The 14,805-nt window shown below is 40.4% G+C and overlaps 1 protein-coding gene across 1 annotated transcript in view; it reads right to left on the reverse strand.

Moving 5' to 3' along the window:
* ASZ1 (ankyrin repeat, SAM and basic leucine zipper domain containing 1) overlaps window positions 1–14,805 on the reverse strand; it is a 107,290-nt gene that overhangs the window by 64,768 nt on the left and 27,717 nt on the right. Inside the window, exon 5 of the mRNA XM_072146960.1 lies at window positions 4,910–5,021. Coding sequence (XP_072003061.1) covers window positions 4,910–5,021 — 112 coding nt within the window. The remainder of the gene's footprint in view (window positions 1–4,909; window positions 5,022–14,805) is intronic.

A 14,805-nucleotide genomic window follows, 5' to 3' on the forward strand; every position in this document is an offset into this window, starting at 1 on the left:
CTAGCATCTCTGTGGTTTCCTCCTGGACCACATTCAGGGTGACTGCGTCTGTATCCCCTATTTAATGTCGTTTTACAAGTATGGGTGATCCATAGGGGGTTGGCTACTTCTCGTCCTGGTCCACTTGGGTGACATATTGTCGCAAAACATGCCCAAGGACCGCAGAAGGCTATGTCTGCATCAAATCAATATTTTTTGCAAGTCCCTGGCACCTAGAGGGGACCTTCCTAGGGACTTCACTACCTTTGAAGAGTGGGGTGTCAGGTCAGGCGTCTCAGGTCTGCATGCATTAAATTTAAATATTCTTGGAGATGGAGTGTTCTCGATCTATGGTGTTTACTCACAAGGCTTTGATATTTTTTGTCTGTAACAGGAGACAAGTTATAAGTTTTACCCCTCAGTGTCTGATGGGTACTGGAGATATGGGGTGGAGTAGGGGACGATGCTCCATATTTGGTGGCCATGCCCTGGAGTTAAGAATTTGTGGAAGGCGTTTTTTTTTACTCCATGATAAACTCACATCTTCCTCCACCCCCTGTAATCCAGCTGTAGCTCTTCTCTCCATGTACTCTGGTTCAAATAAGATAATCAAATTGGGGCTTCTGAGGCATTTTGTTATGCTAATTAGGCATGTAATTCCCAGATTGTGAAAGTCGACTACACCCCCTTCTAGGGCAAAGTGGTGGTCGGAAATGGCATATATCTTGAGGATGGAGACGATTGTGGTGTTGGATGATTATTGGCCTGATGCCGGGTACAAATTCCATTTCCGATGGCTACCATGGGTCTCATTCAGGGACTCCTCAGTGTTTGCTCTTTGGATAAGTGGTTTGTAATCTGTTATGTGACAAGATGCTTTCCCCTCCCTCCCCTCCCTTCTGTCACCCCTAGTTTGTGTACGTTGTCTTGTGAGTCGGTATGGATGTTTGTTGGTTGTATGATGTGTATATATGGGTTTTCAATTAGTTTGTTCGTGTTAGCTTCCTTTATGGGTTTGAACACACATCGGTGGAGTGTGGGATAAACACTTATATCTTGCTACATATGGTGGGTACTACCCCATGATATTCCCCTCATACACTTCATTTGTACCAGAGTAATGTGTAATTTGGTTTGCTGTTGCTTCTTTATACAATATCCATTCAATCAATGTATGTATCTTAATGTGTGTTGTACTCGATGTTAACACTTGTTTCAATAAAGCTTGTTATTGAACTTAACATGTTACCATTACTCCTACTGTGGGTCTATTATGCTGCTCGCTACTGTATGCGCTTGTATCCCCTATTGCTCGACTGTCATGAATAATGTACTGAATTCTGCTGTTTAATATGCAGGTTTTATTCTCGTATTGTTATTGTAAATTGGAAGAAAAAAAAAAAAAAAAGTATAAAAAAATACATATGCCATTTGCTTTGTAGGCTTGTGGGACAGAAAAGCGCCCTCCAATTTGGGTATCAGGGTGGCACTTCACCATTGTCCTAAATCTAATCTGAGGGCCACTCTTCATAAAGCGTGGAATGCTATTCCTGAGAAGACATTCCGTCAACTTGTGAGAAGCATGAGACATCACAGTCAAAACTGTAATTGATGTTCAAGGGCACACAACAAATTATTTTTGTGGGTATACTCACCACTGTTACATATAATTACTGGGGGCAGGAGATATTTTGTGCTTTACTGCGATAAATACTGCTTTGGAACGGGTGGTTACAAGTGTGGCCCCTAAAGGCTTAACAGTATGAACAGGCCAAAAAGGTTGCACAGCCTTGAGCAACAGTATTTTGAATGGAAAGGCAGGGCTATTATCCTGTGACATATTATAGCATATGCAAGCCCATAAACAGACATTAAACAAACTTCCACATTTTACTGATACGCCATACCACATGTCACGTCTGATAAGAGCTCAATATTAATGTGCGACATTCATCTTAAAACAGTGTCAACTTCTGGCACCATGCGCAGGAGAAAGCATTTAACCAGATTTATGACACATAGGTTAGCAACATAAAGTAAACATAAGCTTTAAAAACTCACTGCAATGACGTAACCAATGACATAACATGTAATTTAAACAGAGTAGCATCTTAAGAGGGATATTTCACAACATTTTTTAATCACTTTTTCCATAGGATAGGTAATTAATTTTGGAGGGTCCAACACACCTCTACCACTGATCAGCAGTTTAAACCACTATCCATCCAATATTACAAGGGAACCTGTCACCAGGAGACCCATTTTTAGCACTCCCCCAGTTCCCCCAGAGCATAGTACATACACTGCCAAAGTGTTTTTGTATAAAAAATAGGTTTTACAGAAAAAAAGATATGTTATGTTGTACCTTTCATTATCATCTGCTGTGTTACTAGGCACTCGTCCACTGGGATTGGCTGTAGAGGAGCAGGGGGAGTTTATAAACCAAGTGATGGGTGTTTTCATATATTTGAAAAGGAAGGGGGGAAACTGCTCCTTTCCAGCCACTCCCAGTGGACGAGTGCCTAGTCACACAGCAGATGCTAATAAAAGATACAATATAATAGGCTACATTCACATAGACGTATGAAAACGGCCGTATACGTACAGTTTTTTTACGGGTTACATACAGCCACATTCATTTCAATGGACAATACGTCCAACCATTTATATTGCCGTTTTTGACACTGGAGTGTACCGTACCGTATACTGGCCGTATAAAAATATAGAGCATGTCCTATTTTCTCCCGTATTTCAGTTCTGTATGCCCTAGAAGTCTATTGACACGTATAAAATACGGGTTAAATACATGCTGCATACGTATGAAAAACGTCACGTATATACGGGGTCATACGGCCCGTAAATACAGGACTGGAGAAATCATACGGTCGTGTGAATGTAGCCTAACATTTATGTAAAACCAAATTTTTAATACAAAAACACTATGGCAGTGTATGTAGTATGCTCTGTGCGGACTGGGGGAGTGCTAAAAAAGGGTCTCCTGGTGACAGGTTCCCTTTAATTGCTCATCTAAAAGATAGGTGATCACATAGAAAAATCCTGAAACGCCCTTTAATTCATTGAACGAATAAGAAGAATAGAACATAATATAACACTAGTTCAATAAGATATAATAAAGGGATATTTTTGATCTTCAAAGTCTGCAGAAATTACCATAAGTCTATGGGAGTTCAAGTCATGAAAATAGTTATGTGACAAGCAAAATTATATATGTTTAAAAACATCAAAATGTATTTAAACTGATTCTACTGCTTCCCCCTGAAAAATAAAAACTTTAAAAAATGCAATGCAAAGCAGGGAAACATTTCTGTCCAACCCTTATTATGGCAATCAGAATAACTCCTTGGATCAACAATTACATAACCAATTAAGGCTGCTTTCACATGAACTTAGAAAAGCAAGTCCATGGCTGCCTAGAGCTGCTCTCTGGAGAGAAGTTGCTCACACCGTTCCCCATAGGGAGAAGTGCAGCACGCTATATCTTTGTTCCCGATAAGGCGTGGTAGGCAATACTTCCATCAATATGGATAGAAGTATTGCTCATTGACATGCATGGAGCCGTATGCTACCCGTAATGGTAAGATTTGGGTAGTATAAGGCGGGCATACCGCTGTGAGCTGGAGAGGAGGGGACCCCTCCTCTCTCCATAGAAAAAAAAAGGCTGTTTTCACATGACCTGGCAGAAATGTTTTATAATGTTTTATAAAAGTAATGGCAATATTCAGAATGCTGACAGGACCGGACCCTTTCCTGTTATTTCATGTCCATTTTTCACTCCCCACCTTCAAAAATCTATAACTTTTTTATTTTTACACGTAAAGAGCTGTGTGATGGCTTGTTTTCTGTGTAACAAATTGTACTGTATAGTGGTGGTAATAAATATTCCATGCCATGTACTCGGAAGCAGGAAAAAAATTCCAAATGCAGTGAAAATGGTGAAAAAACGCATTTGCGCCATTTTCTTGTGGGCTTGGATATAACGTCTTTCACTGAGCACCCCAAATGACATGTCTACTTTATTCTTTGGGTTAGTACGATTAAAGACATACCAAATTTGTATAGGTTTTATAATGTTTTCATATATTTACAAAAATTAAAACCTCCTGTACAAAAATTCTTCTTTTGATTTTGCCATCTTCTTGCGCTAATAACTTTTTTATACTTTGGTGTACGGAGCTATGAGTGGTGTCATTTTTTGCGACATTTGATAATATTTTCAATGATATTATTTTTAGGTCTGTACGACCTTTTGATCACTTTTTATAGATTTTTTTTTTATATTTTTCAAAATGGCAAAAAAAGTTAATATATTTTGAAAGATCGGCCATTTTCGGACACGTCGATACCTAATGTGTTTATGATTTTTACTGTTTATTTATATTTATGTCAGTTCTAGGGAAAGGGGGGCTGATTTGAATTTTTAGACCCGAGGCTTCCATGGAGGCGGATCGTCGCTCGCCGATGACGTCACGGGGAGCGACGATCCATGCGCTGCTATCTTTTTGAGGCTGCCGGCAGCTTTGCCGGCAGTCATCGCTGTGATAACACCCGCAATATGCAGCAAAGACTTACCGGCTATGAGGAGGGCTCAGCCCGTGAGCCCTCTCCATGCAGCGGGCCCCAACCACATCCGTGAATACACGGCGGGCGGTCGCGAACCAGTTAAAATCAGCGTAGCATATGCTATGATTTTGGTCAGTATTTACAATCATTATTTGAAAGACAAAACCAGGAGTGCCTCCAACTGAGAAAAAGTATCATGAAAACAGCTGTACATCTTCTGTGTTCTGATTTCAAGTGCAAAGTACTAACCAATTGCAAATACCCTCCTGCACCTCCTATAGTTACGCACTCATCACTGGCATAACCTTACCTTGTAATATACAAATTAGATATGTTAAGTACATCTTACTGTAAAACCCTTTTCATCCTGTGCATTTATATCAGCACCATGGGCAACCAATAGTGTAACAACTTGGGTGTGGCCTTCACAAGCACAAAGCATAAGTGCCGTCATTTTCTTCCTGCAAAAAAGGATGATACAATATAATTTGAGCAAGTAGACACTGCACATTATAAAATTAATTATGAATAAATTAACAGTCATTTAAATGCTAAAAGGGCTGCAAGCTCTGTTCCAGTAATGTCAAGGCAAGCTACACTCTATAACCCAGTAACTATTAAACTGGCACAGCAAAGTCTGCTATATTTTTCTTGAAAAGGCAAGACATATCACCATTAAAAGCGACCCTAACACACGGAAAATGAAGTGAAATCTGCAAGCAAGATCATGACGGTTGCAAGTGGTTTGGGGTATGTCTCTACTAGCCATACGCATCAAAAGGGTGGGACTGTCGCAAATTTATCTTTAGAAAAAAAGCTTTTGCTCAGTCAGAATGTTTGGAGAGTGTTTAAAGAAGACCTGTCACAAAAATTTTACCACCTTGACTAACAATGCCTGCTGATAAAGGGTTACACATTTTCCCCTTATGAACTAAAATTAGCTGCCATTAACCCTTTCAGGACCTTGCCCTTGTTTTTTCATTTTTCACTCCCCATGATCAAAAATCCTTAACTTTTTTATTTTCCCATGTCCAGAGCTGTGTGACAACTTGTTTTCTGCGTAACAAATTACACTTCATAGAGATGGTATTGAATATTCCATGCCGTGTACTGGGAAGGGGGGAAAAAAAATTCCAAATGCAGTGAAATTGGAAAAAAAAACGCATTTGTGCCATTTTCTTGTGGGCTTGGATCTTACGGATTTCACTGTGCGTCCCAAATGACATGTCTACTTTATTCTTTGGGTCAGTGCGATTACGGGGATACCAAATTTATATAGGTTTTATAATGTTTTCATATATTTAAAAAAATTAAAACCTCCTGTACAAAATTTTTTTGGGGGGATTTTGCCATCTTCTGGCGCTAATAACTTTTTTATTCTTTGGTGTACGGAGCTGTAGGGGGTGTCGTTTTTTGCGGATTTTGATGACGTTTACAATGTTAATGTTAGGATTCTTCGACCTTGTGATCACTTTTTATAGAATTTTTTTTTTTTTTGTTTAAATGACAAAAAAGTGCCATTTTCGACTTTGGGCGCGATTATCCATCATGGGATTAAACACAGTGAAAAAACGGTATCATATTTTGATAGATCTGGCATTTTTGGATGCGGCGATACCTAATGTGTTTATGAAAAGACAAAAAAAAAATTAAAAATTGATGATTTTCATTTCCTCCACCAAAGATTTAATAAAATCTCACCAATTAGCTATAGGTGCCCCAAAATTACATACTAGAAAAGTGCATCTCAAGAGGCAAAAGAAATAAGCCCCTATAGGTCCACATTAAAAAAAAAAAGAAAAAAAATTATAGCCTGTACAATTTGACAATGCAAATCTGCTCTGGATGGCGCCTTTCATTCTATACCAAGCCGTGCACTGATACAGCAGGATACCACCACATATGGGGCATCGGTGTCCACGGGAGAAACTTTGTGGAGCCTTTTTCATTTAATCCATTGCAAATGTTTAATTTTCCACCCAAAATGAGTGTATTGTGAAAAAAATATTACAATTTGTAGCCTGCACCTCCATTTTTTTTAACCCCTATAAGACACCTAACGGGTTAACAAACTTCTTAAAAGTGCTTTTTCATACGTTGAGGGGTGTAGTTCCCATAATGGGGTAATTTATGAGTCTAGCTATTATTAGGCCTTTCACAGTCAATTAGAAGTTGAGCAGGTCCATCTAAATACAGGGTTTGGGGATTTTCCAAAAAATGCGAAAAATGGTACAGAAATTCTGAGCCTTATAACATTCTAGTAAAAAATATGGAATCTTAAAAAACCATGGCAACATAAAGCAGACATTTGGGAAATGTAAGTTATGAATTTATTTGGGTGCTTTGACTATCTGCATCAAAAGTAGAGAATTTAGAACTTTGAAAATAAAGAATTTTTCAAAATTTTTGCCAAATTTTTTTTTTTTCATAACTAAACAAAAGATATAATCCAAATTTTTAAACTAATTTGAAGTACAATGTGTCATGAGAAAACAATCTCATAGCGTTCCAAAGCTATAACCACTTATAGTGACACAGGGCAGATATGAAAAATGAGGCCGCATCCTAAAGGCCAAAATAGGCCGAGTCCCGTAGGGGTTAATCATGACAGATTGATCTCCAGCCCTGTCCTCATCAACACCCACACCTGTGTTAATGGAGCAATCACTGAAACGACCTTAGCTGCTCCTTTTAACCCCTAGGCGCACCAGGACGTTATAGTACGTCCCCGGGGCTAGATGCTTAGCGCACGGGGACGTTCTATAACGTCCTGCTTCTGGCACTGGCTCACGAACGGAGCCGGTACCAGAAGCAGCGGTTGTCAGCTGTCTAGTACAGCTGACAGCCTGCGCTAACACCCGCGATCGGAGCCGGCTCCGATCGCGGGTGTTAACCCCTTACACGCCGCGGTCAAACATGACCGTGGCGTGTAAGGGTGTTTGCGCTGTGGATCGGATCCCCCGTGCCGCTTACCGGGGGATCCGATCCACTTCTGGGCAGCTCCGAGGACTGGCATGTGCCCCGGAGCTGCCCGGTCTCCATGGCAGTCAGACCCCTTCCGGGTCTGACTGTAAACTGTCTGAGCATGCGCAAGCTTGCTCAGACAGTTTACACTGCTCTACAATAAAATAGTATTGTAGAGCAGTGTATTGAACTTAAACCAGTTATCAGAGCATCACTGGTTCAAGTTCAAGTATGTATAATTAAAAAAAAGTCAAAAACACTAAAAGTTAACACATTAGAATAAATAAAAAATAAATGCATTAAAATATAAGCCCCTAAAATGTCACTTTCCTATAAGAACACTTAATAAAGTATAAAAAACACAAAACCCCCCCCGCATATTTGGTATTGCCGCGTCCGTAACAATCTGTATAATAAAACAGAATCGTTACTGGACCCGCACGGTACACGCCGTAGAAAAAAAAACGCAAAAACGTTCCGAAAAAAATCATTTTTAATTAATACCCTATAAAAAAAATGCTCTAAAAAGTAATTTAAAAAATGTTATGCACTCCAAAATAAGCCCACTAAAAAGAACAACTCTTTTCGCAAAAAATAAGCCCCTAACCAGATTTGTCAGCCGAAAAATAAAAAAAGTTATGCATATGAAAAGATGGTGATGCTAAAATGAACAAGATTTTCTCCAAATTGGTTTCTATTCAGTACAATTGAATAAAATACACAAACCCCCCACATATTTGGTATCCCTGCGTCCGTAACAATCTGCATAATAAAACAGAATCGCTATTAGATCCGCAAAGTAAACCCCGTAAAAAAAAAAACAAAAAAAAGCTCCAGAAAAAAGATCATTTTCAATTAATACCCTATAAAAAATGCTCTAAAAAGGGATTTAAAAAATGTTATGCAATCTAAAATAAGACCACTAAAAATAACAATCCTTCTCGCAAAAAATAAGCCCTTAAACAGATTTGTGAGGCGAAAAATAAAAAAAGTTATGCATATGAAAGACGGGGATGCTAAAATTAACAACATTTTTGCCAAATTACTTTTTATTCAGTAAAAAAGGGAAAAAATAAAAAATCTATATAAATGAGGTCTTTTTGTAATCGTGGTGACCCATAGAATAAAAATAATATACTATTTTTATGGTATGGTAAACAGCCAAAAAAAACCCATAAAAATCTTCCTGAAAAGTGATGATTTTCATTTCCTCCACCAACAAAGAGTTAATAAAATCTCACCAATTAGCCTATAGATTCCCCCAAATTACGTACCAGAAAAGTGCATCTCATGTGGCAAAAGAAATAAGCCCCTATAGGTCCACATTAAAAAAAAGAAAAAAATTATAGCCTGTACAATGTGACATAGCAAATCTGATCTGGATTGCGCCTCCTTCCCTTCGATGCCCGGCCGTGCGCCCATACAGCAGGTTACCACCACATATAGAGTATCCGTGTACTCGGGAGAGATTGGGTAACAAACTTTGTGGAGCCTTTATTAATTTAATCCATTGTAAATGTTTAATTTTCCACCCAAAATGGGTGTATTGTGAAAAAATATTACAATTTGCAGACTCCACCTCCATTTTGTTTTAACCCCTATAAAACAAGTAAAGCGTTAACAAACTTCTTAAAAGTGGTTTTTCATACGTTGAGGTGTGTAGTTTCCACAATACGAGTCTCACTATTAATTAGGCCTCTCAGTGTCAATTAGAAGTTGAGCAGGTCCATCTAAATACGGGTTTTGGTGATTTTACAAAAAATGTGAAAAATGATACCTAAATTCTGAGCCTCATAACATTCTAGTAAAATATGTGGAATCTTAAAAACCCATGCCAACATAAAGCAGACATTTGGGAAATGTAAGTTATGAATTTATTTGGGAGCAATGACTATCTGCATCAAAAGTAGAGAATTTAGAACGTTGAAAATAAAGAATTTTTCCAAATTTTTGCCAAATTTTGTTTTTTTTCATAACTAAAACGCAAAAGATTTCATCCAAATTTTTAAACTAATTTGAAGTACAATGTGCCACGAGAAAACAATCTCAAAATCCCCTGGATATCTCATAGCGTTCCAAAGCTATAACCACTTATAGTGACACAGGGCAGATTTGAAGAATGGGGCCGCGTCCTTAAAGTCAAAAGAGGCTGAGTCCCGTAGGGGTTAAGGCAGGCCTGCAATGAAGTTGAAATGTGCTTTGGGGGAAAAAGTTCATTTTCTAGGCAAATATTGACTTTGCAATAAATTGCTGTTAAGCTGATCACTCTTTATAACATTCTGGAGTATATGCAAATTGCCATTATAAAACCTGATGCAGTAGACTTTGTAAAAATTAACATTTGAATCATTGTCAAAACTTTTGGCCATGACTGTATAATGGATACTTCCCACTGGGGACTTCCTGACCAGCGAGACATGTTTTGCAATACAAATATATAATCCAGTCGACTATATGTTTGGTGCCTATTAGAATAACATGTGTATTCCCTTTGGTCCGGGTGGAGCAACCTACAAACATCTATTAACTGGAGCCTAGATAAAGCATCCTTTAGGGTTTTCAATCTCTTATGAGCTATGTGGTGTGTACCTGTTGTGTCTATAAGGAGGATTTATGCTTACGTTTAGGTCTCCCCCAACTACACAAAGTCCCTCTCTGAAGAGATCAAACTTATCAAGAGCCTCAACGAGCCCTTGGGTCTGTTCCACATTAGGAGCGTATAGATCTTTATATGCAATAAAGTGGAACCATGCATAGCCGGTGGCTACAGGTTTCTACCAATAACGAATCCAATTCAGCAACGTTTCTCTTTCCCTTTTGCTTTGCGGCTTTGGTTGATCCCACCTTGCTCCATGGCTCCACTGTAGGTAACGTTGGCAGATGAAGTGGCAATGGAAGTGGAAGCAAAGACTGTATCCATCTTTGGGTTGCGCAGCGTTTCGCATGCTGCCCCCAAGTCTTCTGGGGTTTTTACAGTTATTGAGCCACCTTCACCTAAGATCGGAATCGAAAGTTCTAAGATCGGAGCATGCGCGTGAAGGGCTTAATCTGCCTTTTGACTAAAGTGGAGGGCGATATGTCCTGGTATATCTGCAGCTTAGAGCCATCGTATTCAATTTCTCTGGCCGGGTCTGGCGGGCGGAGGGATGGGTCACCATTCTTTGAAAGAATCCACAGAGCTCTGTGCCCGAAACCAATCTTTATCCTCTCTGCCTCCTCTTGGCCCAGCAGGCCTGCGAAGACCTCCTCCAAGTCTGATATTTTTACGGTGGCTTCAGTTTTCCTGGTCTTCCAACCACAGGTGCGCAGTGCTGATTTGCTCTGCATGTTGTCTTCATTCCTGACGCCTCTATTAAACTCCAGGAGTTCTCCTTGTGTCTGCTCAATTGCTCTATTCTCCCCCCAATATGGAGTATGTCATCTTTGTTGTCTCACAGCTCCTTTGCCACTGAGGTGAGGGCTGGAACAGCATGTTTTATAAAGTTCCTTGAGACCGGAGCTTTCTCCTCTTCCCCGCTCAACTCCTCCCCTCCCGTAGTCCTCTTGACCTCCGAGTCCGCCTCTGCTCTCTCAGGCTCCACGCGGCTCACCACCATCTTATCTTTGGCTTCCTACCGAGAACGGAGCTTCTTTAGTAAGTATTGGTTAAGGTCTGCCTGGTATTTCATTGCCCCAGTTGGTGCCCGATGTTGTCGGGGTCCACTACCCCCGTATTTCACCAAGTTTTGGTTTCTCTTACGGCGCTATCAGGCTTCGGAGATCAGATGCCATGAGGAGCAGAGGTCTCAAGCAGCAATCACGGTTGCAGCCAGACTCCACCCCGCACAGCTGCTTTTTGCTTTGAAACGTGCATCTGAAAAACTAAACGTTTGAACGCACCCCACAGTTGTCCTGTGGGCAGTCCCACATGAGCTGTGGATCTCTGCAGCTACTTCCCGGTCTCCTTAATTAGTATTCATCTTCTGTGTCAATTTAGATATATAGTCATGTCTTAGTACATTAGCAATTGTGAAATTTTTTAAACCAAACCCTTCAATACCCTTTATTTTGAGTTGGTTTTCAGAGTCTCTGCTTGGCCACCCTGGTAATTATTAAATTATTTCCCTTCCAGCATCCTCCACGTTCTCATCCCTCCATCCGTGACATAGGCTGCCCTCACAGGAAACCGCGCGCCTCTGCGGTGAGCCGCTGCTCAACAGTGGTGGCATCCCGCCTCCAGAAGTTTGCCTATGTGCTGCCTGAGAGCAGTGCACCAGCACCAGACACTTAGCCGGTATCCCAATCCAAGATGGCAGCGGCCACGATGAAGTCCTTAATCAAAGACTTTTCATGAAGGTATCATTGCCCATACCGTTAAACAACGGGAGTTCATGCAGGTCTTACAAGCAAGAGTGCTGGACACTATACGGCACTTTGTAAACTCTGAGACGGACGTGGCCTTTGCGGATTGGGTAGAGGCCCAGAAGCTATTGAAATCTCATACCCTAACAATGGTTGAGGCTAAAAAATTCTTTGTTCACCAGAGATATCTTGAAGGATGGGAAAGTACAGGTAAATTATTGACATCTATAATAAGAGCACAGAGAGATTCTTCTAGGGTCTGGTCTCCGACTACCCGGTCTGGAGAGGTGGTATCCTCCGACCAAGAAATCCTTGAAGTTTTGAGGATTCTATGAAGACACCTACTGCTCCCTTTTACTTCCAGAGCTTTTAGAGGTTGGTGGCAGAAGAGATGGATAAACTTCCTGATTCCAAGAGGGGCGGTGGGTGCTGTTATTGTAGTAATACCCAAGCCAGGCAAAGACTTGTTGATGCCCGAGTCCTACAGGCCAATCTCGTTAATATGTACGGATGTCCAACTGAAAACCAAAGTACAAATCCAAAAAATCTCAAACCACAAGGATACACATATGTGTCACCACTATAATCAATGCTACTACTTTGAGAACCAAAACAAACTAAGCTAAATCCTACCATATCTCCACAGATGAGCATAAATAAAGAAGACTTTATTAAATGAAAGCAAGTCTTTATTGTGCAATATATTCAACATTACATCACCCCGACGGGTTTCGCACCCAGCTTCGGTGCACCCCTGTTTTTAATGTCCTTTTAATTGGGGTATTTTTAGCAGATGTATTGTTGTATTGTAATGTTGAATATATTGTGCATTAAATACTTGTTTTCATTTAATTTATGATAACCAAAGTACTAGCTAACAGACTAGTTGGGATAATATTGGCACTAGTCCATGGTGACCAAACAGGCTTCATGCCAGGCAAGTCGATAGCTATTAACCCCCGATGTCCGTTTCAGAATTTAAAAATGCAATAAGAGAAAAGGGCCTACGGCAATACATTTGTTGGATGCCGCTAAGGCATTCAACAGAGTTGAATGGCCCTTCTTATGGGCAGTTATGGGGAATGGGATTCAGGCCCAAGTATGTGAAATGGGTACAGATGTTATATGGGTCACCCAGAGCTCAAATAAGGACAAGCTATCTCCCATCTGAGTCATTTTAGCAAGAGTGCTAGCAACAGATAGTTATCATTTAGAGAGTCAAATGTTAGCAGTGTGTGTCCGTTTCCAAAGGTACAGTTCCCCTCTGTTAGGCAGCCTTCGATATCATAAATGATACAGCATCAAAGGCTTATAAAAAGCATATTTTGCATGTGATCAGTCGTGTTCTTAACTGACAGTCTCCATCTTGGAGGGACATTACAGTGTTCATCACAGCTACGTTTTTATTTTTTCATTACATACTGAATAAAGGTTATTTTTTAACCACACCATTTCCTCTCGGTAACCTTCTCAATGATATAAAGATCAAGGCTTTGTTCACTGGCAGTGTTCTTTTTCTTTTTGGCGAAGCTACTGTTAAATCCGTGTCAGGTCCCATGCTGTTCAGCTGAATTCTATTTGCTGCACCGAATTCCATTAGGTGCTTTTCAGTTCTGCCTCGCACACACCTGGAGAACTCCGATTTAAGCCCTGTGTGCTCCAGCCCTCTACTTGCCCTGTTTGTTTTATGTATGTAACCCCAGTGTTTGTGATCCACTCAACATTTGTTCCTGCCTCAGACTCCGAACCCTGATCTCTCATCTGCCTGTCCCCGGCCTAATACCAGTCACTACCCGTCTGGCTTTTACCATCTGCTGCTTCCCTACAGGCCAAGTGCTCTGTAAGCCACTGGCAGCAAAATCCATCCTGCTTTGCGGCATGCTCTGGTTTAAACCATGGGGCTTACAGTTTCCGCACATGGTTACTTATGAGTACTAAGGAAAGCTGGTAAGGTGGAATTACATCTGACCTGTAAGGTTAGATGAGGAATGATGCTAGTTTCTCTTCTTCAGTCTGTATCTCTGGTAAGCATTGACAGTAATTCCTTACCAAAGGGATCTAACCCGCACCGCACACAAACGCTACCTATGCACGTCGGAATCCTGCGTCAAGAAGAGATTAAAGAGGACCTGTCACTAAAGTAAGCAGCTACTAGCGCTACCCCATTTTTAGCAGTGATAAACTGCTAGCTTTTTGTCAGACCCCTCCGATAAAGCGAACAGACACTGCTGTGTAGTACAATAGGAACGCCTATAAAGGCTTATGTACTATAAACCTTCAAAAGTAACACCATTTTATGAACCTGACATCTCAAACTATTCAAACCAGTACAATAGAAACCCCAGAGAAGTGACACCATTTTGGAAACTATACCCCTCAAAGAACTTATCTGGGGTTGTGTTGAGCATTTTAACCCCCAACATGCTGGCAAAAATGTAATACAAAGTAAGTGGTGCAGAGTATAAATCTTCTCTCTTTTCAAATATGCCATTTTAGTGCCAAATATATTGTCCCCACTCATGCCACTTTAAGCAAACACCTAAAATATAATTCTACAAGTTGTCTCGAGTACGGCAATACACAGCAAGCTGAGAAGGAAAGGAGCAAAATTTAGCTTTTGAGCTCCGTTTTCACAGGTTTGTATTTGGAGGTACTAGCACAATAGAAACCCCCAAGAAGTGACACCATTTTGGCAACAAATGCTCAAAGAATTTATCAGGGGTTGTGGTAAGCATTGTAACCCCCAACATGCTTATCAAAATGTAATACAAAATAATTGGAGCATAGTAAAAATTGCATCGCAATTTATCAAATATGCCCTTGTAGTGACATTTTCATTTTGCCCAACGCATGCCGCTGGCCACAAACACATCAAAAATCATTCTGCGAGTTATTCAAATTAGGTCAATACTCCATATGTGGCAAACTACAGGATTTGCA

The sequence above is a fragment of the Engystomops pustulosus genome, chromosome 4 (assembly GCF_040894005.1).
Source record: "Engystomops pustulosus chromosome 4, aEngPut4.maternal, whole genome shotgun sequence".
NCBI classification, from domain to species: Eukaryota; Metazoa; Chordata; class Amphibia; order Anura; family Leptodactylidae; genus Engystomops; species Engystomops pustulosus.